This window comes from Carassius auratus, chromosome 6, assembly GCF_003368295.1.
Source record: "Carassius auratus strain Wakin chromosome 6, ASM336829v1, whole genome shotgun sequence".
Classification (NCBI taxonomy): domain Eukaryota; kingdom Metazoa; phylum Chordata; class Actinopteri; order Cypriniformes; family Cyprinidae; genus Carassius; species Carassius auratus.
Window position 1 is genome coordinate 22868700 of NC_039248.1, and position 27500 is coordinate 22896199.

The window sequence follows — 27500 nt, forward strand, 5'->3', positions numbered from 1 at the left end:
TGTGGCATTTTAAGAAAATGAAATTGTCACAGACAATGAGTGAGATATTGGGAGATGGACACGGTGTCACAGAGCACAAGATAGTATATTAATGTAAGGATATTTAAATGTTTCTCGCTGTGGCGAGTGGGGCGGGGCCGAGAGGCGTGGGAACGAGGAGTGAGGCCAGGTGTAGTGATTGAAGATGAGCTGCACCTGCACCTGCGCCCCACCGCCAGTATCGAGTCCCACGTAGGAGATGGAAGGATATAAAACTGGAGCGACGACCGTGAAGGATGAGAGAGGACCAGGCCTGGGACATTATTTTATGTGTTTGCTTTTTATTTATGCGCACCAGTCGTCCGTGAGGGGCTGGTGCGCTGTTTTGTGTTTATTTTTGAATTAGTAAAGTTCATTTTGATTGTGCGCCGGTTCCCGCCTCCTTCTTCCCGATGAGTATGGAGTTTTTATCGTTACACTCGCACTTTGCATTCGGAACAAATCATAAAGCCCATGCAATAAACTAAATAAAAAGATTACAATATGTTAGATATTTCATGTTAAAAGGACTTCCATTTGTGCTATTACGAACGGCAAATTCCTCTGAGAAATTAAATATGTTTGTTACCTCTTAAGACTGAATATGCAAATAAATCATGTGAATATGCATGACTGTGTTCGTCGCAGAGGTAATGACCTTTCAGGTTCCATTCAGACGCCAGTCTAAAAAGAATGCCAATGTTCCTATCTTAACGTTTAGACCTTGAAAACATTTTAACACTCTTGAATATTATTCTCTGCTGGGAACTGTAATAAACATGTCCCTTAAGGCTTTAAATAAAAAGCCCTCAACACACTGTTAGGTGACATTTCGATCAATAGCTGCTGTTTCTTCAGGTGGTTGTTTGGCCGCTACTCATTTTCCAACCATTCTCTCTCATTTTCAGAGTCCTGGGCCTTAATAATTGGAAGTGAATACACACACTGATTTTCAAGGATGAATCTGATCTATTGGGAACCAAAGACAGAATCGAGCTCCAGAGGAATTTAACATCCATTTGAAGTGATCTGTCGCCATCGTCCACATCTACATATGATTTCTATTGAAGCGCACATAAATATGGAACAAGCTGAGGCTTTATTTAATTTTTTATTACTACAGTAGATAAAGGAGATGCAATTTTTATGATGAACTATTATATCAAGTGCCAACTACTGTGCAAAAAAACATAGATATTCTTTTCCTCTGCCGCTTCCTATATCTCATTTTAAGTCTGAGTCTTTTCTTCCTCTGTCTTTCCCCTGAAGCTTTTCTGTGCCTCGGGGGAGATGAAGCTTAAGCATTGGACTCACATCTCAGAGGGATAGCTAGTGGCCCTGCTTTCAACTCAAACCTACAGCCATATGTCAACTATGGGATGAAACTATAACTGTTGAATGAGAGAATATGAGACTGATAGAAATAGAGAAAATGACACAGTAAAGGAATAAAAGTTCACCCCCACATGAAGATTCTCTAATTATTTATGCTGTTGTAAGGATAGTGGCATGAAGATTCTTGAAAAATTGTGTTTGTGTTCCACAGAAAGAAAGAAAAAACTATCCTTTTAAAAATCATCATAATGACTAAAATAGCACAGCTTTTAGACATGCAGTCACTTACCATATTTATTGATGACACAGGTCCAATACTATTTACGAAGATATCAACATCAATGACTGTCGGTTTAACTGCAGAGAGAGAGAGAGAGATGGCATTAAACTTATTACCATAAAAAACAATATTTTAATGAAAAGAGCTTTATCTTTGAAAGTGTTACTGAATTGTCATCTGTTTATGCATACTGTGTAAAAGCAATTTTATGTTTGACAGCGTTTAATGAATGAAGTGTCTATACACCAAGAGGTTATAAAATTGTGATGCCATTATATTTCATAATCTTCTCACCCTGAATCCAACTGAAATCTCTCTTAAAGGATTTCCTCTTTGAGCAGTTGATTACAATAATTTACAGTTTTAAACATTGGTTTGACTGACATAAAGCGTGGCTGAAAAGCACTCGTCACTTCTGAGAAATGAAGTGGAACGTTGGAGAGGGGGACAAAGGAAAGGAACTGTGAGAATTTCAATATGAGTGAAAGCCTGGTCTGACAACCCGCCATTAGGAAAGCATTTTCTGTAGCAGAAGAGATGAAGGAGGGGTCCATTCTTCACAAACACAACAAAATGACAAAAAGACAACGAGTCAAGTATGATCAACTTCCTATCATTTTGCTAGCAGCGTATAGTGTCACCAAGGTGATGTTAACGGCTCTGAACCATGTGAAACACAAGATTTAGCAAGATATCAGTTAGCATCAAAGAAGAATTATAGAAGAAACATTAAGTTCCCTTTAATTTTAGATAAAAACAGATTATGTAAAAAGTATATTTTGTTACAATCTTTGAAGAATGTAACAACCCTATTTTCCCTCGTTCCCTCAGTCTCGATGCCTTAGCCGACCTCTGACCACTTCTGTCAGTCCAACAGCGCTCGAGTGGGCACAACCCCCTCAGGTGCGCTTACTCTTAAATATGAGCATGACATTTTCAATCTCCCTTCTCATTTCCTAAATGCCTTCTTCACTGAGTGTGTACAAAATAAAGATTCCCATCTGTGCAAGAATTAACAGTGTCAGTCGCTTTGATATCTTGCAGGTTATGTTGAAGTAATGCAAAGAGCACTACATCAGATCCTAAATTAAATAATAATAACAACAACATTAAAAAAACAATATTGTGTGTGGACTCTGTAGACATATTGTGGCGGACTTATGCAATGATGCAAATGGATTGGACACACCTTATAAAATGCTAAATATCATTTATTTATATATGACTTATATACAATTTATGTAATTATCTTTTTTTCTTTATATTGATATACACTACACTTTTGGGAAGATTTGTATTATTATTATTATTATTATTATTATTATTATTGCATTTATTTGATCAAAAATACAGGAAAAAAAAACATTTAAATATTAGTCCCCCAGTTTCACAGACAAGGCTTAAGCCTAGTCCTAGACTAAGATGTAAGTCTAACAGGATTGAACTAAAAGAAACTTGCACTCACTGATCTTAAAATATATCAGTCCCTTTGTTTTGTCTCAAGATGCACACCAGTAATGTTTTTTTCTAAGCACTATTATAAAAACTGCTTATGTCTTAATTGAACTATGATCTAATCCTGCCTAAATGTAAACCCAGTCTGTGAAACCAGGCAGAAACCAGGAAACCAGGCCAAACATATATTAATAATATAATCATTATTATTATTATTACAATTTATATTATACAATTTTATTTATATTTAAAAATATAAAAACAAAAAAGAAATGTTTAGCAGAATGTCCAATTTGTGTGCTTCCACATAATGAAAGTGTGTAGCTGTTTTACGTTTTTATTGGATATGTTTTATTGATTATATTAATATTTAATTATATATTAATTATAAAGAACTATAACATACTGCTGTCAACTTTGAACATGATATGGGAAATAACGTAAGTCACAGTTCCTATTTCACAGCTGGAAAATTACATTTACAGTTTGTAATTGCTTTCAATTTACAGCAATGATGCAAAAACTAGACAAATATTGTTGCTGTGCTATGATAATGTGCAATAAAGTTAATGAGCTTGGTGTTTGGAGCTGGACACAGAATGTTTGGTTGTGCTTGGTTATAGATCTCTCCCTGCTGTCTGCCAATGCCATTATAGCTGAGCATCACCATCCACATGTTTGCACTCTTTCTCTATCTCAACTTCCTTTTCAAAGTCGGGGAGGAAGCATGGTTAATGTTATTCTGTGTAAACTCGTGTTTGGTCTGGTGTCCGCTGACAGCTGTGGGTGCTGTCGGGTGAGGGGGTCAGGGGCCTGTCTTGGACAGAGGATGTCTGCACATTAGAGTTAGGATGAGGACAAGCACCTGCGTCAAATGTCACACCAACTCATTAATTGCTTTATACACAGATGTGGCCACCTAGCCAAGAGAAGAGAGGACAAAAGAAGAGTGAAAAAAAGAAACAAATAGGTAAAAATAAATATATGAATGACTCTTTGGATTGATGCATAATACTTACAAAAGGAAAAGTTGAAGGATATCAGAGCCAAGAACAGATGTTAAATCTGACCCACAACAATCTAGATCCGGTAACTATTTTAGTGAATCTGCCAACGCAGACATCTTTCAAAGAAATGAAAAGTATGCTATGAATTGTACATATGTTAGATGAAAATCATTAGGTATAAAGATGTTTTTGAAAACCCGCCATAACCTATTTAACATATCAAAAAAACCATTAGCCATTCAATTGTTAATTGTTTCACAAACTTATCATGGCACATACGCATGCACATGATCATTCCCATTAAGAGTCGCCAAATTCACTGATTTGTATTCACAAAAGAGAGAATGCTCCTTGCTAGCAAAATAATAGTGTAATTCATGTCATTAAGAGACTTGCCAATGCTTTAGTGAATCTGTTCAGATAATTCACACTACAACAAAATCATCATGAAACTACCAAAAACTATATAAACAACCTCATAATTTACAAAAATAGTACTGATGAAAGAGAAATCTTGGATAGGGAGTGAAAAAGACAGAAGTATAACTTATAAAAAAAAGGACAGTACAATAGTACAGTCAGGATTCACTAAAGAAGCGCAGTGAAGAATTTGCCCTTGACAGTTATTTTTGCACCTGACCTTATCGAATATGCATTTAGGAGTTTCCTTTTCAGATTCAAAATTTATGGGAGGAAACCGTTAAAATGAATCACACAACATGATTTACTAACATGTGCGATCATCAAAATTCTGGTATTTGCGCCACTATTTAACACCCCCCAAAAAAAGCATAGGAGTGAGAGGAATGTTTCCACAAGTATTAAAGACTTAATTTATCGGAATGCTCAGAAGAACGTTATATGGATATCGAGCATCGCGTTAGTTCAGTCAGGCCACGTTAGTCACACTTGCATCAGCTGACAGTCAGCTGTTCCTGACGTGTACCAATCCAGTCTTGACACCTATCTCCTGCGGTTTATTTAAATTCCTATTATTCAGTGTATCTTCCATCGCATTGCTGCATGCAATTAACTCCCTCCTCCAACCCCAAATCCACCAACTGAACCTGTAATCCGATCTAACTTGTTATTTCTTTAAAGTGTCTTCATTGGAAGCAGTCTCTATGACATTTTGTTTACAACACATGTAATTATGAATTGTAATTATATATGCTTATAATGGTTCTGTTCTGTACCCCAGGGGGGTTTGTCTTGCTGCTCTCCCCTCTCTGTCCAATCATGGCTGCATGGACAGCGTGTGGAGTGTTGCCCAGAACATAACCATACTGCCAACACTAACTGTATGCAATTATAATTGTCATAAATATACTTGACGGAAGTGGTCCTGATTGAACTGATAATATACTTAATAAAACATAATTTGCAACGGTCATTATGGAAATGAGAATTGTTTCTGTGTTCTTTCATTTGCGCATTGTCAGTAAAACACCCACAGAAATTTCCACGCCCAACAGTGCTGTTTTAGAATTGCGCAGTAAATCTGGCCCTATGGCAGTTGGGTGCATCGATTTAAAATTAATAAATCAAACAAAAAGGTATCTTGCACCAAGCCAAATATTTGAGTTCAAATCTATTATAAGCAAGATTAGGCTTTGAGTCCAAGACTAAACATCACATCAATTTTGTTGAGGATTTGCGTAAAATATATAAGTGATAAAATAAAAGGTGTTTATGGTGAAAGCAAATATCTTTTGTGCTTCAAATAAATTGTCAAGACAAAGTCAATGCATTTAGTGAAACATTTATATGTATTGGAAGACGAAGTTAATTACAATCAACGAGTAAACAAACACACAAGAGCATAATAAATGGCAACTAAGGAGAACTAATGTAGACAATGAAGAAATTAACATTTTATATACAAGCAACTCACCGACTGAGAAAGAATGGTATATTATACCTTTTGAGGCAAGCAAACTTTAAATACAATTTCCAAAAATAAATGGATGGATGGATATGTAGAAGGTACTGCTTCTGGGGCTTTTGAAGAAAGTATAGGTGTAAGTTTTTGCCTGGAAATTGGAAGAAAAGGGAAGGATAATAGAGAAGAAAGGAGACATTAGCTGAAGCTGAATTCTTCTCTGAACCCTGTGACACTCTTGTGCTCTACTACCTCTCGTTCATCTATATTCCTGCAGGACCACTTTAGGCCTCCCTGCATCCTCCACCATGCCTCCACATTATCGAACCACGTCATGAACAATTCATTGGTGGGATTTCATGATCAGCTCCAACCAAACATTTAAAGAGCAATCTTTTAAATTTATTAGCACTCCCTCGCTACAACCAGCCATTCACGCTCGCGTGGTAAATTGCACAATCATTATGCAATCCAGTTCAATACAGGCCTTATGTTTTGGCCAATTAAATCAGAGCTGAAAGTTTTTGTAGTCTAACAACAGGATTTTGTCACATGCAGACGAAGGAGTTTATCATGCATTTATATCCCATTGTTCCGCAGAGGGATATCCCTTCTCTTCAACATCACTGTAATAAAGTGCATGTGCTTTGAAATGCGATTTGACAAATGGCCCTTTGAGGCAGTAATGGCTTGAGTCCTGTTGTTATCAAGCTAACATGTATTGACTGTGGCATATAGCAGAATGCATGCTCCTATAATTTTACAATCCTCTAATGTTATCCAAGGGATGTCGGCTCTAAAGTGGGTGTTCAGTTGCTAAGAAGAGGATGTGTGGATGAGGATGAGGAAGAGGATGTGTTGTGCTGGGCATGCTGACAGGTTAGAAGAAAATGAACACATAATAGCTAAGAAATTCAAGGACATGTCGACTAACACACAAGATTCGCCACAAAAGCGAAGGAAGTGATCAAATCGTATCCTGTTTATCAAGTGCAGTTTTTGTCTTATGCTTCCTTTCAGCGCAGCCATCGTCATAGAAGAGAAACAAATTAGCAGCAATCAACCCTGCATGGCCACATTTAGCCCCTGCACCATTATGTTTCCTCCCAGAGCTGTGTGTGTCCATCGATGAGAACATTAATATGCACGCTCTCTGCCCAGAATCACCATAGACACACTAATTAAATCACCCGCAACAGACCGAGAGCAGGAACATTAATGATGACATCCACCACCCCATAAACAGCCATTAAAACTCTCTCAACACAGAAACCCTGACCTTGTTAATGATGCAACCATTTAGAGGTAAATAACATTTGATGAAAAGTCTGTGGGTGAGCTTACTCTGTGTCCACTATCTATGTTTGCAGCTGTCTACATAAACATAAAAGGAAGTTCATAAGAAACTGATCTGACATGTAGCAAACAATGAGGTAAAATCTGGAGTTATGTTAACTTTCTCAACAATTTCAATGGCTATTGCTTGGGATTTGAAAACTGCCATCTTGAGAGCCTGGTTATATTCATCAGTTGATATATAGGATAAATGCCATGTGATAACTCACAGGAAAATTATACCTTGACAACACACATTGGCTGATGGCAACATAGCTGATGTGAAAAACAGGGAAAAATATAAGTATTTACTTAAAGGGGGGTGAAATGCTCGTTTTCACTCAATATCCTGTTAATCTTGAGTACCTATAGAGTAGTACTGCATCCTTCATAACTCCAAAAAGTCTTTAGTTTTATTATATTCATAAGAGAAAGATAGTCTGTACCGATTTTTCCCGGAAAAACACGACCGGCTGGAGGCGTGACATGTGGGCGGAGCTAAAGAATCACGAGCGCCAGTAGGCTTTTGCGTTGAGAGCGTTTGGAATCTGTGAAATTACCGTGAGGGAAAAGCCATCATCCAAAACAAACCATGGCTTACAGTCAGATTCAGCCGTTTATTTATGATCCAGAATCAGATCCCGAGGCTGAAACTGAACGAGAGCAGCAGCAGCAACAACTCGCTCCGAGCGGGGCTCAAACCCGGGTTTCCGGCATGGGAGGCGGACGCACTAACAAGGAGGCAGAGATATTTGAAGCAGTTTTACTCACCGCCTGCGCTTCCAACACACGATCGTGACCCTTTTTCGTTGGGATTGCATCATCCTTAAGAAATAAACGATACGCAAATCCGTCGTCAAATTGGGCCTTGTTTGTAAAACAAGCATCTTCGAAATGCAGGGAACAAACAAAAACACTTGCACAACTCCGTTGATGCTCTGTAAAAATAAACTCCATCCACTGGTGTTTTTTTTTGGTAATCTGTGCAGGGTTGTCTTGCGTGCGCCCTTCCGGCAAAAGTGCCTTAGGACCCATATAAGGAAATTCCGCTCCATCTAACATCACACAGAGCCATACTCGAAAAAAACTTTCCGAAACTTGTGACAAACCGGAAGGAATATTTTGGGAACAAAAATACTCCTTCAAACGTACAACTTAATTTTTGAAACTTTGTCCATGTTTAGCATGGGAATCCAACTCTTTAACAGTGTATAAAACTCAGTATGCATGAAATAGCATTTCACCCCCCCCTTTAAAATAGAGTTAAAATAAAATATAAATCTGAGAATGACAAAAACATCCAGAAAAGTATGGAATATGGTTTCAAAATTATTCCAAAATGAATTAATAATTCATGCATTTAGCAGACGCTTTTATCCAAAGCGACTTACAGTACATTCAGGATATACATTTTTTACCTAAAATGTGTTCCCTGGGAATCAAACCCACAACCTTTTACACTGCTAATACAATGCTCTACCACTGAGCCACAGGAACACAAAATACATGGCTAATTTACAGTTAGAATATATTAAATATAAGATACATACACTTTTTTTTTAACTGCTACTCGCATGTGGTACACAAATAAAGATAAAAGTTGAATTTTGCATGTAGCTAATTTAATACTTGTGCACAAAACTAATACACAGCTTATACAATTATAGATTAACATTAAGTCACTTTTTTCCTGTCAATTCTGTTTAGTAATAAATGAAAATATGCTTACATTTATTATGAATGTTTCACATTTGATATGAATTTTTTAGTTGAGCTTGTTACATTGTTCATGATATTTCATAATCAGTGATGAATACATGCAAGATACAAATTAATTAAAATTATGGCTAAGGCCATGAAATGCCCATTGTATGTTTCTGTTTCTGGTGCAGTAATAGATTATGTGAGCACTCCAGATGAACTCTACACTATACAATAAAACACATTCAAAAAGCTCCTGAAGAATGTCTGAAGTGTAAACCTCCGTTCATGCCACACTTACTCAAAAGAATAAACAAGAACACAGTTGCACTTCATTTTAGCTTTATATTCACATAATAATTTTGTCCATTATATGTTGAGCTGCGTGAATTAAGAGAATTTAGGACAAATATACTATTACTATACATAACATTATAACATTAACCCGTCAATCAGATAATCAGAAAGAAACATTTAACACTGAACATTAAAAAAAATATTGTAATATATATATTATTTATAATTAATGATGTATACACTATATGCCCTAGTGAAAAATAAATATACTAAAATGTATTTGAAAAATATTTGTTCCATGATAAGTATACTGCAAATACATATTACATACTTAATAAAAATACACTACAATTAAACTTTTGGCATAATAAACTGGTGCACTTCAGGTCTGCTAAATTGGAACAACTAATTTTGTACTTAATGCACTTTAATTGTGAAAAGAAGTGCTTAAATCCAACTAAAGACATATTGAAGTATATTTGATTGTGCTAAAGTGGAACTATTGCAAGTATCATTTAGGTAAACGTTAAATATTTAGCATTTAAAGGCTAATGTTATTCAAAGATAATAAAATCCTCATCAGTAGTGACATTAAAACACATTTTAGTTTAATATAAAAAAATTGCATTGTGCACAAGCAGTACTGCAAAAATGAAGTTCAATTATAATTTTTACATCAATAAGTCTTGAGTGATATGTCAGTAAATATGTTAACAGATTTTAACCATACTTAGTATTAAATAAATGTATTATAAATCTATTACTTATATACTAGGGTCAGGGTGTATAAAAAAAATAAATAATAATAATTTAAATTTAAAAGTTAATATCTAGCCTTACAATATTAGTCTATAAAGCTGTAAAGGGAATCTGTTTTGATTGTATAGTGTAATTTATGACATCCAAATAAGTTAATGCATTTTACTATCTGATATGATTAAATTACATCAACTAAACAGACAAACTCATTAAATTGCCAACAACAATTCATTCATAATAAAATCATAAACATACATACACTGAATACATATTATGACAAATCAGTATAATAAGGTCCACCAAAGCTCAAATGTATTTTTGGAGAGTACGACTGCATCCTTATCCTCATACTTCACCAGCTAACAGGCAACAGCATAATTAGCTCAGCATCTGTGGTTAGACTGACAGATAGTAATCTAGAGTGATTACTAAAGGCTTCTCAGCAGCTGCCTCCAAAGGGTTGATGCTAGCTCTGGTTCTTCACGTCTAGACTTGATCAAAGTCACACTAAGCAAGCTGTAATAAAAGAAACAGACAGGTTTCTCATTCCATTTTGCACATTAAATTTTAACAGACACCCCTCCAAATACTTTTCCTTCTTTAAAATACTGCCATGCTGTGCTTTGCTTTCAAATATGAATGCCTTGAATTTATTCTTTCTGAAGCCATGTGAACATCCATTCATCAGTGGTCAAAATGAAACGAGGATAGGAGGGGTACTCTTCTGGACGGGTAGTCATCTTCACTTACAGTACGTATGTCCAAACCCTAATGAAAATTTGCTCAGGCAAATCGAAAGTGTACCATCATGGCTCCAAAACTGCAATGCTGCCCGAGATGCTCCAATTCAAATTCCATCCCAATCAGCTGCCTGCAAATATCCACTGTCTGCGGGAGTTTATATTAACCACGAAGAAGCTCTGAAAGCTTGGTCCTGTTAGAAAGTGATACAATTTTAATGCTATTCTGTGTGGGATGAGCTGAGGGAGGGTCGACCCTTCACAAGCGATGGGTAGTAGAAGACATTACTTGAAACTTACACGGCTGTGAAGTTTGGTATAGTTGTTTAGCTCCATTAGAGAAGTGTGTGTTGCCCTTGGGAAAATATCTGTGCTCTTATTCATTAACCTCAACTGACCTGTGAAAGTGAAATAACAGCAGGGCAAAGCTGAGCACTCACCAATCAGCACTACGGCATGGGGAAAGACTAATGTCCCTCTTGAAACATTTACTGGAAAAAATCCAATAGCTGATTTTAAACACTTCTTTGGCTAGCATCTAAATGTCTAAACGAAACACACTGTTTTTGCTGCATTCTGCATGATAAGGGTCAAACTACTCTTGGAGAGGAGGAAGCAGTGACCTCCCTGCCAAAACAACACCTCTCCCTGTTGTTGTGCTTCTGCATTGCTTTGCAGACTCTAAAAGGACCTTTGTATTCATTGTGGACTTACGTTTCCAATGAAATGCCTGTCAAAACTGCAGAATCATTGCATATTGTTCCAAATCCAAATCATTGTTCCGAGACTGAAATAACAAGCACTGCATGTTCCACAAAGCACATTTCTTACCAGAAAGACCTTTTACATACTTCTGGTGTTTATGAGTCAAAAACAAAGAGTGACTGGCCAACACCTTTCATCTCCTCCTGTTTGGCGTAGGTGTTTTTATAATGTTCTCGCAGTATGCATGCCAAATTTCAGAACACTTCTGCAACAAGGCAAAACTTGTGTTTACTCGGCATTTACACATGAGCTTTGATTTCCAGCAAACCAATAGCACCTCCAGGCTGCTAATGGATCATCGTAGTATTTGGACCAAATTCTGTAGAATTTTACACCCCACTAATATCACAAATTGCTGTATTATTTATAACCTCTCACCAGTTCTCTGTACAGTGTAAAGTTGGCGACGCAAAAACACTGAATGCATTAATCGTCCAGATTTTCCTGCTTTGGGTGATGATGAACTCTGTGAATGCATCATCAGCCAAGCAGATGTCTTTGAGGCCAGCTTGCATTTGTGTTAAAAACCGCACACAAATCTGATGATACTCCAAACTCCACTCAATACTACATGCTGTTTTTTTTTGTTTTGTTTTTTTTTTTACAGATTTTAACTTACTTAAATATTTTACTACACCAACACAATATCTCTGCTGTCAAAGTGACCAAACATAAATTTAAAGGTCCCATGACACGGATTATTTCCTTTTCTTTAAATGCTTTTTAATGTTTCCTTAGGTGTATTTATATTTTTAGTATGATTTTTGCATTTAAAATTTAGAAATAAAAAGCATTTTTATATCCTGACATTAGCCCTCTGGCTTGAATGCTCTGTTTGAAGGGGCGTGTCTGCTGTGAGACTCTGAGTAAACCACAACTGTTGTGATTGGCTGACATCTTTGCATTCGAAATGCATATTACATGTGAAACCCCTCTCAAATATATATATATATATATATATATATATATATATATATATATATATATATATATATATATATATATATATATATATTACTATTACAGCTGTCGAGATTAACGAATCGTGGAAGTGTTGATAATATAATTATTTTTCCGATCTTTTCCACATCACATGAAAGGCTGCAGTGATGAGCATTGAGTAGACAGAGTCTGTTTATCGCGTGGATGCAGTGATCTCGTCGTTATTGCAACACGTTATCTCACAAAATGCTTTCACCACAGCTAACAGCAAACACATGAATACAGTAAGAGCTCTGTTGTGCAGCATAACAGCGTCATTCATTGTAACGGCAGTTTGGGCAAGTGTGCAGATATACTCGCGATGTGTAACAGCTCCGGAAAAAAGCGAGCATTCTTTGATCACTCTCTGTAGTTAAATCACAATTTAAATAACAGATTTGTTTCATGCTACTAAGAGAAACAATGTGAAGTTGATCGTTTAGTCACTGGCTTGATTCACTGATGCATCAGTATTAAACGATTTAGAAAGAAAGTCGGTGTGAACTTGAATGATTAGCTACACATCAGAAATCACTGATCACAGATCAGGCATTAATGAACACTGTTACTCACTGTTTGTGCCGGTGCTGTCGAATCCATATCATAAAAGTCTGTTTGAAACGCCTGTGCTGACATTGCGACTGAATTATATGTAAATATTTGGGCGGGCAAAGCAGAGAAAGGGGAGGTAACAATTCTCGTTACAACGTCACAACGAGGAGATTCAAGATCAGCCTGATTGAGCTTCCATTTTCTCAAAGGAAGAGAAAGACAGAAAAATCTCAATTTCCACCGATTCAAATTTCTAGAAACTTGGGGACCATATACAGGCTAGGGGAACTCATATTAATGTTAAAAAACCTCAGAAAGTGAAATTTTCATGTCATAGGACCTTTAACATTTTGATCGAATGTCACATCTGGACCCAGTAACAAGCTCCATGTCTATATACAGTGGGATTCTGAAATGTTCCAAAGTTTTATTTTTCTTTTGAAAGAAATTAATACTTTCATTCACCAAGGATGAATCAAATAGATCAAAAGTAACAGTAAAGACTATAGGTACAAATAAATTAAAACAACTCTGTTCTTTTGAAGATTTTATTTATCAAATAATCCTGAAAAACAATGTATCACAGTTATACAAAAGTATTAGGCAGCACGACTGTTTCCAACATTAATATTCAATTCATCATGATCATTGGAATGATTTCGGAATGATATTGTGACAAAGAAAATAATGGCTTACAAATATTCAGATTTGATGTCACAGGAATAAATTAAATTTTAAAATAAAGGATAATATTATTTTGAAATGTATTATCACAATACCTTGGAGAGCATTGGTTTACATATATAGCATTATATATATACACTGTTTAAAAGTATCTGTAATGGAATTTGGATTTATGGAATCTGATTTTTCATACTTTTTAAATAAGTCTCTTATGCTCAGCACAGCTGTATTTATTTGATCAAAAATACGGTAAAAGCAGTAATATTGTGAAATATTACAATAATTTAAAATAAAAGTTAACCATTTTAATATACCTTAAAATAATCTAAACATTTTTTTGTGGTAGGTGTGTTCGCTGGGAATTGAACCCACAACCTTTTGCACTTTTGCCTTTTATTCATCAAAGAATCCTGAAAAAAAGAATTACAGGCTCCAAGAAATACATTTGCTGACATTTTGAGGAACATTCAGTACCTTATATTTCAGCTGTGATTTTGCAAAAATAAATATTTGTTCTTTTTTTTTACATTTAAAAACATATCCAATGTAAGCATATTGTCCACCATCTAACTCGTTTATAGCCATAGACAGAATGCTCTGTACTGGTGCATTAGAAGAAATTGAAGGGAAGGAGAATCAACAGATCTTAATCAGATGATGTGGTCATCGTCAGAACCTCAGCGAGGCAGATGATGCCTCCGGAAAGGCTGGCGTGTGGGGGCGTGTAAACATCCCTGGGGGGGTGAGTGCTGCTGATCTGTAGCAGGATAATGATCAGTCAGAGGAGGAGTTTATGTCACAGTGAAGTTGAACCATATCAATGTCAAACACTCAGATGCACTGGAGACATCTGGGAAGATGGGGAGAGCATGATAAACAAGGCTGATATGACCAGTGGGCAACTGATCTCTCTGTCATATCTTTCTCCCTCTCCTGTCATTTCTCATCCCCTCTTTGCCTCTTCAGCCTTCATAATGTGCCACATTTATGAATTCTTTCCCTATATATGTCATTTAGCCCTGAATAAATGGCATTGAATAAATGCTTCTTTCACATTTACAAACACACATTTCTGTCAGACAAATACCTATTCCTACAGGCCAATCAACCACAGTTTGTAATCTTCAAAATATGATTCATTCTTTCTTTCTAGCTATATTTAATCAGAAAAAGACAATCGTTCATAATCATTTGCCAACATATTTTTATTATTACATATCAGGCCATGCATAATTCAACATACTGTAATAAGAAATTACAGTCCATTTGTGAAGTGTCATCAGAGCAGTTACGTTATTAATATGAATTTATGAACATGATATTATTGAGCAAAATACACTGTTTTAGATGTCACTTATTTAGAGTACATATATATATATATATATATATATATAAAATTCTTTTTTTATTTTATTTTTACCATTTTGGTTCATAAAAAAATTGCTGTATTTCACTATTAGACACTGTGACTAAATCAGTTAAATTAATAATGTGAAAAGTTTATTTTTTAAAAGGCTAATAGTGCCCACAGTTTAAGAAACACCCTAAAATGCATATAGCTGCAGAATGTTAATAAAAGTTCAGACAAATGCTGAAATCCATTCCTGCACTGGTTGACAGGAATACAATCTTCTAAGGTGCCTGCATTTCAAACATTCTATTTTCTGTATATTATCATTCAAACAAGATTAACAGGCAGATGCATAAAAATATGCCAAACTTTAAAACCACATTACAATTAATTAAGCTCCAATGCAAACCAGTGACTTAACATGTTTGTCATCTTTCATAAATGAGTGCCACTACACATGTGTGCCATTATGTCCAGCTCGCTCACATCCTTCTCTTTATGTCCCTACATCGCATTTATAATTGTTTTCACTTCCATTTCTTTTCTGCTGTAAGGCCTCACTGTAATCAAAAAAGAGCCTTTAAGTAATTGTACATGAAAGCTGGATTGAAGTGTTGAGTATGTATGTATATATATATATATGTGTGTGTGTGTGTGTGTGTGTGTGTGTGTAAAGGAAAAAGAGAGCGAGAGAAAGACAAAATGTGACAGGGACAGACAGAGAGAGGTCCTGGAATTACACCCTAGTCAATTAGTGTGACATACACTGACAGATGTCGCACAAAACAAAGCTTGTGGCCACAGGCAGAGTTTTGCCATACTAGTGCAGATCAAATTAATAGTGTCCTTGTCAAGGCAAGTTAATACTTTATTCCCATGGAGAGAAATTAAGAGGCTTGGCAGAGATCTTGTATGGTTGCTTGCATGAAGTATACAGCAAGAAGTGAATGATGTATTTAGTATATGATAATAGGCTTCCCACAAATTTCCTTGACTTATCAATCATTTGTGATGACTGGATAATCACGTTCTGTTATTTTCATCTGTACATTAGGAACCAGTCTTTTGCAACAAATAGTCCAGTGGAGGCGAGTTTAGTGATGAACCCAAATGTAACTTTTATAACCAATGAGAATAAAGTGCATCGACATCAAACTACAAAATGAAAGACAATGAAATCACATGACAGAACATGACTGTGGCCAAACTACAAAATGAAAGACATGAAAACAATCAACAAGAAACAAGACCCAAACCCCATGTTACATCCTTGAAATTAATATATTTAAATAATGATTTTGTCACAGAGCAAGGATAGAAGGTTTGGATCCAAGGAGTTTAATCAACACATAGTAGGGCAACACATGGGGATGATATTAATAATACTGGACAGAGAACTAGAACACTATTTAAAGGCATGACTAGATAAGGGGAGGACGTGGAACAACGGGGACTAATAAACGCAAACGGGGAAAACCTGGAATCAAATCAAGGAACAACCTAACGAAGGACAGGAACATGATAGACCAAATAAGGACATACAGGAACTTAAAACATGGAACATACACATGACAAATTTATTACTACTGATTTATTACTACTTTTTATTTATTTTTTGCATGGCATTGGCCAATAATTGGTGGATAATAGACATCATTTAAAATATATATATATATATTTAAAAAAACTGAGATTTTCAGTATATATAATATAAAATCATATCATTTAATTTATGAATTTTGTGTACATTCCTGTGTGTTGATCAAACTGTATTTTGTATTATATATAAAAAAAGAAAAAAAATGCTGTTCTTCTGAAAGTTCCATTCATCAAAAAAGTATTGAAATCAAACATATTCCACAAAAATATTAAGCAACACAACTGTTTAATAATAATTACAGACATTTTTTCTTGAGCCAAAAAATAAAAATCTGCATATTGGAAGGTTTATGCAACACTGAAGACTAGAGTAATGACTGCTGATAATGATTTTATTATTATTATTATCATTATTATTATTAATTAAGAATAAAACATTTTAAAATAGAAAACTATGTATTATAATACATTTTACAATATTATTATTATTATTATTTATTTATTTTTTTTGTTTGTTTGTTTGTTTGTTTGTTTTTTTACTTTCCAAGCCTGGAAAGCACCATTTAAAACTGCTTGAAATCCCAGGTTACAAAAACGTGCATTTTATATATTTTAAGCAATTCATGTTGTCAAAAAAACCCTGCAGACTGATCTTAAACATACAGATAGGATTGCTCTTCTGATATAACAAAGCTGAAGAAATACACACACAGCATTTCACAGCAACTTATCTCCACGTCACTTTGTGTCTGAAGCCATGCTAACTTACGATAAGAACTCATGATCCTGTGGGGGTGGGTGATCTTTAAGGCTTACATCCTGGCAGAAAGGTGTTAAGCGCTCCTTCATGCTCACCTTTTCTACCTAATCAGCAGCATCAGACTTCTTGCACACTCACTAGATTATGAGGGATTTCAGCTTTACTACACTAAACAAATGGGGTCTAGTCCGGGTGAATGAGCAGAAGCGTGTCTGGCTGATGCTTTCTCGCTTCAAGCCAAAAGGGTTTGGATTAATGAAGCCGAGTTTGACTCTCCTTAACTCCCGCCCTCCTTCCGCAGACGCGTACAGGCTTGTTACAGGATAAAATGTCAAGGAGTTTTGAGATATTCAATGAGCAGGGGCAGATATCCAAGTAGAGACCTGGAACATGTCACTGATGCTGAGCGGGAAATAGATGTTTGAGGCAGGTGGCATGACACAGAGGTAATGTGGAAATGGCTGGGATCAGACTGTCGGCCTGCTGAAGAGCCAGAGGAAAACAGAGAAGCACTCTGACAGCTGGGCTCACTGACCTTTATTAATAGGAATTAATAAAGACTAGCAGCCAATTCCAGCACAATTACCAGTGGTAATGCTTTAACCAGGAGGGTCTTGAAGAGAATTGGTGTTAATGAGGGTTATTTGTTGGTTGACAAGTGATGAATGTCCACTGGACATACACTTTAGCTTTAAAGAGATAGTGCATGCAAAAAATGAAACTGTCATCATTTATTCACCCTCATGTTGTTCCAAACCTGAGTGAGGAACACAAAATAATTTATGAAGATATTTTGAAGAATGTTTAAACTGTTGTCCTTACAATGAAAGTTAGTCATGGCCAAGACCCTTCCTTAATCTGAATGAAAGACATTCACCTTCTTGTTTTCCAGTTAAAGTCAAGCTTTGTTTGTTACAAAGCTCATCAGTCTGAAAACCGATGTGTGCTCTGATTGGCCAGCTATCCAGTGCGTTGTGATTGGCTGAATGCCTCAAGCGTGTGACGGAAATGTTCCGTCCCTCACCATACTGTTATGGCATGTCCCGGACAGAACACCAGCATGACAGTATAAAAACAATAAAACCCATTACAAACCAGGCATTTGTGGCATCCAGTGGAGACATAATTACTGAATATAATGACACATATACCGTCTTTTTACGCATTGTGTTGCGTATTGCACTGTGTAAACATAAACCCATGTCTGTATTTGCAATCGGAGAAATGACAAACAAGCGCTACTCTACACTGCTCAAAATTCGTGTTTGAATCATCAAAGGCAAATTCCTTAAATATAAAAAATGTACTTATAGACTGTGAGTCAGAAGTGCAAGACTGTCCATGAGTGAGGAACGGTCTGCAGGCCTTAGTGAGCGGCAGCCAGCGGCTAGAGTGATGAATGGCTGGGGGCTAGAGTTAGGAACAGCCTGCAGATTCAACAAAGGAGTGGTGGGGGCTTGAGGCAACCACACGTGATGACCCCGTGCTGAACTCCGCTTCATCCACAGTGAAAGCCACATCGCAAAGTTGATGTATATCCTCAGCAACCAACGCGGATCAGCTCTAGGCATGACGAAGCGGAGATCGTCCTCTTTTGGAAGGCCAAACAAAGTAGATTTACTTTCACAGCGACTCCACAACATGGCGCCAGTGGCAGCAGTGAGAATAAAAGTTATGCCTTCTTTCTTTGCGTGAATATTTGGGCGGCATTATGCAAATCTTCCCACACATTGACGTAAACATGTGGAGGGGTGTTACAACTAGGCGTTTTAGGAGGTGTGGACAAGTCTTAACTTCTATAAAGAATATATCTTTGGATTGGAGACTTTAGTAATTGCAACTTTACAGATCTTCTTTATGCACCAAGAGCTTGTAACACTCCAAAGATAAAGGAACAATTCTGCAGAATAAAGAAATGCATACAGGTTTGGAACAGCATGAGCTGAGTAAATGACAGAATTCTCAATTTCAGGTGAAATATCTCTTTAAGTGCACTCTTGACTAAGCAGTTTACCTTGATTGACTTTTACAACATCTAAAAATAGAACAAATTATTAGTGATGGAACGCCACCTTCTCTTCCTCCAAATATCTAAAGACTGTTCATATGCTATCAGCTATATTCATTTTAAAACATCAAGTATATAAATCAGACCTTGTTGATGAGAAGTTGAATTATTGAAAGGTTGTTTTCGTGTCTGTCCTTGCCGGAAGCTGCACAACATTCTACGGATATTGTTCAGAAATGTATAAAGGGAAGCTCCTTTTTTTAATCTTAAAGACTAAGATGCCCTCAAGTGAAATGGGAAATGTAAAAATAATTCACTCATATTTTTCCATTTATTTAATGCAAAGGTAGCCTGCGACACCTTACTTCCTGAAATTTTGAAATTTTATACACAGGTGAGTAAGAACATTCCACCTCATACAATATTGTGTGATAATACAATTTATCACAGTTACTGTATATCATATTGTGTTTCTCGTCGCTTCCACAGACCCCAGAACAGGATGTGAAGATTGCATGGAGATGAATGAGTTTCAGTGGAACACAGCTCATTAAATAAACATATACGTAGAAGACACAGAGACAAGGAGAGAGGGAACACAGTAAAAGACTGAACAAAGGTAATGGCAGCACATTAAACCATGCCCTGTGAATATGCTAGTGAAACAGAAGGAGTCTGGTTATGATGTTTAATAGTTTAGTATAAAACTAAATTGCAACCTTTTACTCAATATGTTTCTGAATGGCAGCTGAATTATAAATAATCAGAAATGCAAGTTTGAGGTTGGTAAGATTTTTTTTTTAAATCAATTTCTTTGAGGATGCAAAATGCTGTAATGTTGATAAAAATACAATAAACATTTTAGTATATTTATTCATTCTAATTACCAGTTCTAGATCTATCTATCTTTTGGTATGAAGTAAAAAAAATTTTTAACCCTTTTCAATTTTGAGCCAATATTGTACAAACTCATTATGATCAGTAATGCTGTATTAAACAGTATTAAACTGACCAACCTACTCTCCGGACATCACCATTTACGGTTTAAATACTCATATCTGTCTATTTGGCAGTAATACCACACAGTTTTAGTTTGCTGATCTCCAATGGCAAAATCAAATGTGGTTTTATTAACAAAGTTCGGGAGAAGCACGATCAGATAATCATCCAATTTGGCACAGGTGCATCTCGTTTAGCTAATCATCTTAAATAGCACGCAAGCGTATATATATATCCAGTCTTCCTACCTACTGTCCCACGACAGTTTTTCGGCAACCCTCCTCCACCCCAACTCCTCACTTCTAATCTATTTATCCCAAATTAGGGATAGGGGGAGTTATTTAGGTTCGGGCTATGCTCCGGGCCCGGACCCCTCCCCCAGGACAGCACGCCAAAATATGCCTACTATTTGCCTTCAGATTAGATGTAAGGGTGAACTCGTGAATCAGCTTATGGGATTCTCACCATATGTACTGCAGCCACGAATAAAAAATAAATCAATAAATAAACCTGAAATCACAATTTAAAACGCAACTAAAATGATATTGCACAAAATGTAAAATAAAAAAATGAAAGCAAAGTTTTCAGAATGGCAAACAATAGTCACAGATTAAAAAAAAAAAATAATAATAAGTGTAAACTAGATAGTAAAGTTTGTTTTCAAACTTTAAGTTGGCTTGAAAAAGCCTGGCCAGAAAGTTAGAAAAATGTAAAAAGTTTGAAAAGCTTAAAAAGTTTTAAAAATTTAAAAGTTTGAAAAGTTAAGAAGTTTAAAAAAGAAAGTGATTAACATATTATTAACATTATAAGCAAGTGACTACCATGTCGTTAGCATGATTAGCAAAGTTGTTAACATGTTTCTAGAATGTTGAGAGCATGATTTTAGCATGATTAGCATTTTGCTAGCATGTGACTAGCATGTTTCTAGCATGATTAGCATGTTGCTAGCATGTCGCTAACATTTTGCTAGCATAATTAGCATGTTGCTAACATGTTTGTAGCATGATTAGCATGTTGCTAACATGTTTCTAGCATGATTAGCATTTGGCTAGCATGTCTCTAGCATGTTGTTAGCATGTTTCGAGCATGATTAGCATGTTGCTAGTATGTCGCTAACATTTTGCTAGCATGATTAGCATGTTGCTAGCATGTTTGTAGCATGATTAGCATGTTGTTAACATTTTAGTAGCATGATTAGCATGTGGCTAGCATGTCTCTAGCATGATTTTCATGTTGCTAGCATTTTATTAACATGATTAGCAAGTGACTAGCATGTCGTTAGCATGTTTGTAGCATGATTAGCATTTTGCTAGCATGATTAGCATGTTGCTAGCATTCCACTAGCATGTTTGTAGAATGATTAGCATGTTGTTAACATTTCGCTAGCATTTTGTTAACATGATTAGCATTTTGCTAATATGTTTGTAGCATGATTAGCATGTTGCTAGCATGTCGCTAGCATGTTTGTAGCATTATTAGCATTTTGCTAACATGTTTCTAGTATGATTAGCATGTTGCTAGCATGTTGCTAACATTTTTGTAGCATGATTAGCATGTTGTTAGCATGTAACTAACATTTTGCTAGCATGATTAGCATGTTGCTAGCATGTTTCTAGCATGATTAGCATGTTGCTAGCATGTTTCTAGCATGATTAGCATGTGGCTAGCATGTCTCTAGCATGTTGTTAGCATGTTTCTAGCATGATTAGCATGTTGCTAGCATGTCGCTAACATTTTGCTAGCATGATTAGCATGTTGCTAGCATGTTTGTAGCATGATTAGCATGTTGCTAACACGTTTCTAGCATGATTAGCATGTGGCTAGCATGTCTCTAGCATGTTGTTAGCATTTTTCTAGCATGATTAGCATGTTGATAGCATGTCGCTAACATTTTGCTAGCATGATTAGCATGTTGCTAGCATGTTTGTAGCATGATTAACATGTTTCTAACATGTTTCTAGCATGATTAGCATGTGGCTAGCATGTCTCTAGCATGTTGCTAGCATGTCGCTAACATTTTGCTAACATGATTAGCATGTTGCTAGCATGTTTGTAGCATGATTAGCATGTTTCTAGCATGATTAACATGTGGCTAGCATGTCTCTAGCATGTCGCTAACATTTTGCTAGCATGATTAGCATGTTGCTAGCATGTTTGTAGCATGATTAGCATGTTGCTAGCATTTTATTAACATGATTAGCAAGTGACTAGCATGTCATTAGCATGTTTGTAGCATGATTAACATGTTGCTAGTATGTCTCTAGCATGTTTTTAGAATGATTAGTATACAACTAGCATGTTGCTAGCATGATTAACATGTGACTAGCATGTGGCTAGCATGGCTAGCAAGTGACTAACATGTTTCTATGCTAATCCAGGTAAAACCAGTTGATTCAGTTAGAAACCAGCTAAGACCAGCGTGACAGTGGCCAAAACTACTTTAAAACCATGTTAAAAGCATGTTCTTGACATGATTATCAAGTTACTAACATGTTGTTAACATGTTTCTATGATAATCGAGCTAAAACCAGTTGATTCAGTTAGAAACCATCTAAGACCAGCTTGACAGTGGCCAAAACCACTTTAAACCATGTTAGAAGTATGTTTCTAGTCTGATTAGCAAGTTACTAGCATGTTATTAACATGTTTCTATGATAATCTAGTTAAAACCAGTTGATTCAGTAAAGAAAACCACCTAAAACCAGCTAAGACCAGCTAAAGCCAGCTTGACAGTGGCCAAAACCACTTTAAACCATGTTAGAAGTATGTTTCTAGTCTGATTATCAAGTTACTAACATGTTGTTAACATGTTTCTATGATAATCTAGCTAAAACCAGTTGATTCAGTAAAGAAAACCAGCTAAAACCAGCTAAGACCAGCTAAAGCCAGCTTGACAGTGGCTAATACCACTTTAAACCATGTTAGAAGTATGTTTCTAGACTGATTAGCAAATTACTAACATGTTGTTAATATGTTTTTATGATAATCTAGCTAAAACCAGTTGATTCATTAAAGAAAACCACCTAAAACCAGCTAAGACCAGCTAAAGCCAGCTTGACAGTGGCCAAAACCACTTTAAACCATGTTAGAAGTATGTTTCTAGTCTGATTAGCAAGTAACTAGGATGTTGTTTTCATTTTTCTATACTAAACCACCTAAAACCAGCTAAGACCAGCTAAGGCCAGCATGACAGTGGCCGAAACCACTTTAAAACCATGTTATAGGCATGTTTCTAGTCTGATAAGTGAGTAACTAGCATGTTGTTAGCATGTTTCTATGCGAATCTGGCAAAAACCAGCTAAAAACAGTGGATTCAGTAAAAACCAGCTAAAACCCAGCTAAGACCAGCGTGAGAGTGGTCAAAACCACTTAAAAAACAGTTTGGGAGACTAGCCAAAACAACTGATCAGCTTAGGCTGGTTTTAGCTGTATTCTCAGTAGAGAGTTTTTAAGGTTTGCTATGGTAGTAGACAGCTTAAATATATTATAAGCCTTATTTTTCAAAAGTTTGTACCCCCTCAATGAAAGTCTATGGGATTTAAGGTGGTTTTGGTAGTCTGGTTTACGAAAACCATAAGCTGGATCAGTTAGAAAAGATATAGCAACCCGAGTCAGACCAGTCTGAAGGTCTGACCCAGGTTTGGTGGTTCTAGCTTGAAAGCTCTAGGAGGAGATAGTGTTTAAAATTTGGCTCAGAAGAATAATAATAACTAGAATTAAAAGTTAGTGAACTAACTTTGATGTTGGCTTGGCCATCTTGGCCATGGGGCAAAAGAGCCACAGTACTTGTGTGCCCAACATTCTTGAGTTGCCCCGCTGCAAAAAAAAAAAAAAAATAATACCATAAAAAATACACCTGCAACAGTCTTTTTCCATGGTCCCTTGCTGTTTTCTTTTTTAATAAAAAGCCTAGGCTATGATAACAGCTACGACAGGGTTGTCTAGCTGAATGCGAAATAAGTCATGCAAAAACCATAATCTCCTAAATACCATTCAATTTAATGTTATTTTAATAGTACTGACAACATATTTTAAGTTATCACACTACTGAAAAATTAAAGAAGGGACAGTATATATAGTATACTTCGGTGAGTCAAGAGCTAAACAAAAAGTCCTGTTTCATTACAAAATACTGTAACTTTTATAAACGTTATGCTATCACCACAAAATTTTAATTAATATTTATTAAAAAATAAATATTTCATAAAACTGAAACTTAAATATATTATTTCTATAGGCTATACAAAACAGAAAAGAAAAAAGACTAAATAATAAGGCTGAATAAGCTGATCTATAGCATGTTAAATGGTGGTTGCCTGTCTATGAATGGTACACCCCTCTAAGCACACAGAAGTGGTTTGACCCAAGTCCTCAGCAGCCAATGACACTGACCTGTTCAAACTGATTTTTAAGGCATACTTCACGTGTATTTCACGTGTATTTAACGTGTATTTAAAACGTGAAATATAGCTGATTTTTCATGAGTAAACAACGCGTATTTAACGTGTATTTGACCCTCTTGGCCTTCCATACACATTAGAAGGGAGACGTGAAAAAAGGACATCGCGTACTTTATCACAGAATATTTGTTCGGCAGCACTTGTTTAGTTTAAAAGTAGACATGTCAAACTTTCTATAGATATATCTCTCATGTCTCTTCGTTGAGTATTCATGGAGTTACAGTTCATTTTAATGACGTGTTTGTAAATGAAGATCAGCGCAGACAAGGTTGAAGACAGCACACCTTGTTTGTTATCTTTATTTTATAAGTGCACAAAGTTTTGTTGTTATTGTGTTTGTATCCAAAAAAAAGTAGACCCTTTACAGATTCGATTGATGTATTGCTCTTATCTGTCCTTATCTTGTCCGATCTCGCCCCGAAACGCGGCTGTCATGTGGACTTCAAGTGTTCAGAGAAATACATCGCGGGCTCGCGGACATTTGGCTGCCGCGAATATATCATGTTATTACTTTAAACAGTTCAGAAACATCTGAATTTAGCTCTTGGTGTGTTCTAACGTGTGGATTGCGTGCAGTCGCCGTTTTAAAAGGTCTTAAATAAGAATGAATTCGCTCGTTGTGAGCTCCTGGAGACAGTGCCTGAGCTGAGCAGCATTGATTCTTCTCTCGTCTTTCTAACTGCTCTCTGCCCAGAAATAAATTATTAATGAGCCCTGACCCCTGTAATAATCAGATATGTTGGTTTAGCTTGTCAGTTTGAGGGAAATTGTATTATTTACTTGGTATTTTTAACCGGTTTAAAAGTGAAACGAAACCTGACTCCTCCCTTTAATCTCGGTTATTGCAACTAGGGGCGCAATTTTCTCAGATAATGTAAGTCTATGGGTAATGTAATTTGACATTTAAAAATTAATTAAAAAAAAATGGTGGTTGCCTGTCTATGAATGGTACACCCCTCTAAGCACACAGAAGTGGTTTGACCCAAGTCCTCAGCAGCCAATGACACTGACCTGTTCAAACTGATTTTTAAGGCATACTTCACGTGTATTTCACGTGTATTTAACGTGTATTTAAAACGTGAAATATAGCTGATTTTTCATGAGTAAACAACGCGTATTTAACGTGTATTTGACCCTCTTGGCCTTCCATACACATTAGAAGGGAGACGTGAAAAAAGGACATCGCGTACTTTATCACAGAATATTTGTTCGGCAGCACTTGTTTAGTTTAAAAGTAGACATGTCAAACTTTCTATAGATATATCTCTCATGTCTCTTCGTTGAGTATTCATGGAGTTACAGTTCATTTTAATGACGTGTTTGTAAATGAAGATCAGCGCAGACAAGGTTGAAGACAGCACACCTTGTTTGTTATCTTTATTTTATAAGTGCACAAAGTTTTGTTGTTATTGTGTTTGTATCCAAAAAAAAGTAGACCCTTTACAGATTCGATTGATGTATTGCTCTTATCTGTACGTTTAAAACTGAAAATGTAATTTAAGTAATTGTCAGGGTTATCAGCAGAAAATGACTCAAAACGCGTATATGCGTTAATCGACTCCAGAGTTAAAAGGCTGTCGTGACTTTTTTCCTTCCAGTATTCATAAGCTGTATCGCGCTGTCAAATTATATGTCATTTTGCACACATAAACATCTCAAAAACACCTGAATTCTGCTCTTGTTGTGTTCTAATGGGTGGACTAGTGCTGTGATATTATTTTTGGAATCTCTTAAAAAATGCTGATGAAGTGCTCATTTCTCTCTCGTCTTTCTCTCTGTTCTTTGGTCAGAGACATAATTTATTAATGAGATATCTGACCCGGTAATAATAACATATGTTGATTTGGCTTGTCAGAGTGAATGAAATGTGTAGCCTATTTATTTGTCTGATCTCGCCCCAAACGCGGCTGTCATGTGACTTTTTTTTCCTTCGCGATGTCAAATATTGCATTTTGCACACATACACGGCTCAAAAACCCCTGGATTTTTCTCTTAGTGTGTTCTAATTGGTGGATTGTGTGCATTCGCAGGAATATTTATTTTAAGAAGCTCTTAAAAAATATATATAAATGACTTTACCATGTTGTGACGATGGATAACAATTGATGTGAGGTTCAGCCTGACAGATAAAATCTCACAATCACATATAAACACTCATTTTCATGTGTATAATATATTCTTCTAATTGTTTTGTGCCGTTTCGCTGCAGTGTTTTAATGTGACAGGCTGTAAATTCTCTTCAAGTGTTCAGAGAAATACATGGCGAGCTCGCGGGCAGTCGCGCTGCTGCGAATATATCATGTTATTACTTTAAACAGTTCTGAAACATCTGAATTTAGCTCTTGGTGTGTTCTAACGTGTGGATTGCGTGCAATCGCCGATATAATTTAATTATAAAAGGTCTTAAATAAGAATAAATTCGCTCGTTGTGAGCTCCGTGGAGACAGCATGAGCTGAGCAGCCGTGATTCTTCTCTCGTCTGTCTGACTGCTCTCTGCCCAGAAATCAAGTATTCATAAGCTGTATCACGTT

General features: G+C 36.1%; 1 protein-coding gene across 1 annotated transcript in view; it reads right to left on the reverse strand.

Moving 5' to 3' along the window:
* LOC113101788 (gamma-aminobutyric acid receptor subunit gamma-3) overlaps window positions 1-27500 on the reverse strand; it is a 110837-nt gene that overhangs the window by 75655 nt on the left and 7682 nt on the right. Inside the window, exon 2 of the mRNA XM_026265679.1 lies at window positions 1643-1710. Within this exon, the coding sequence (XP_026121464.1) occupies window positions 1643-1710 (68 nt within the window). The remainder of the gene's footprint in view (window positions 1-1642; window positions 1711-27500) is intronic.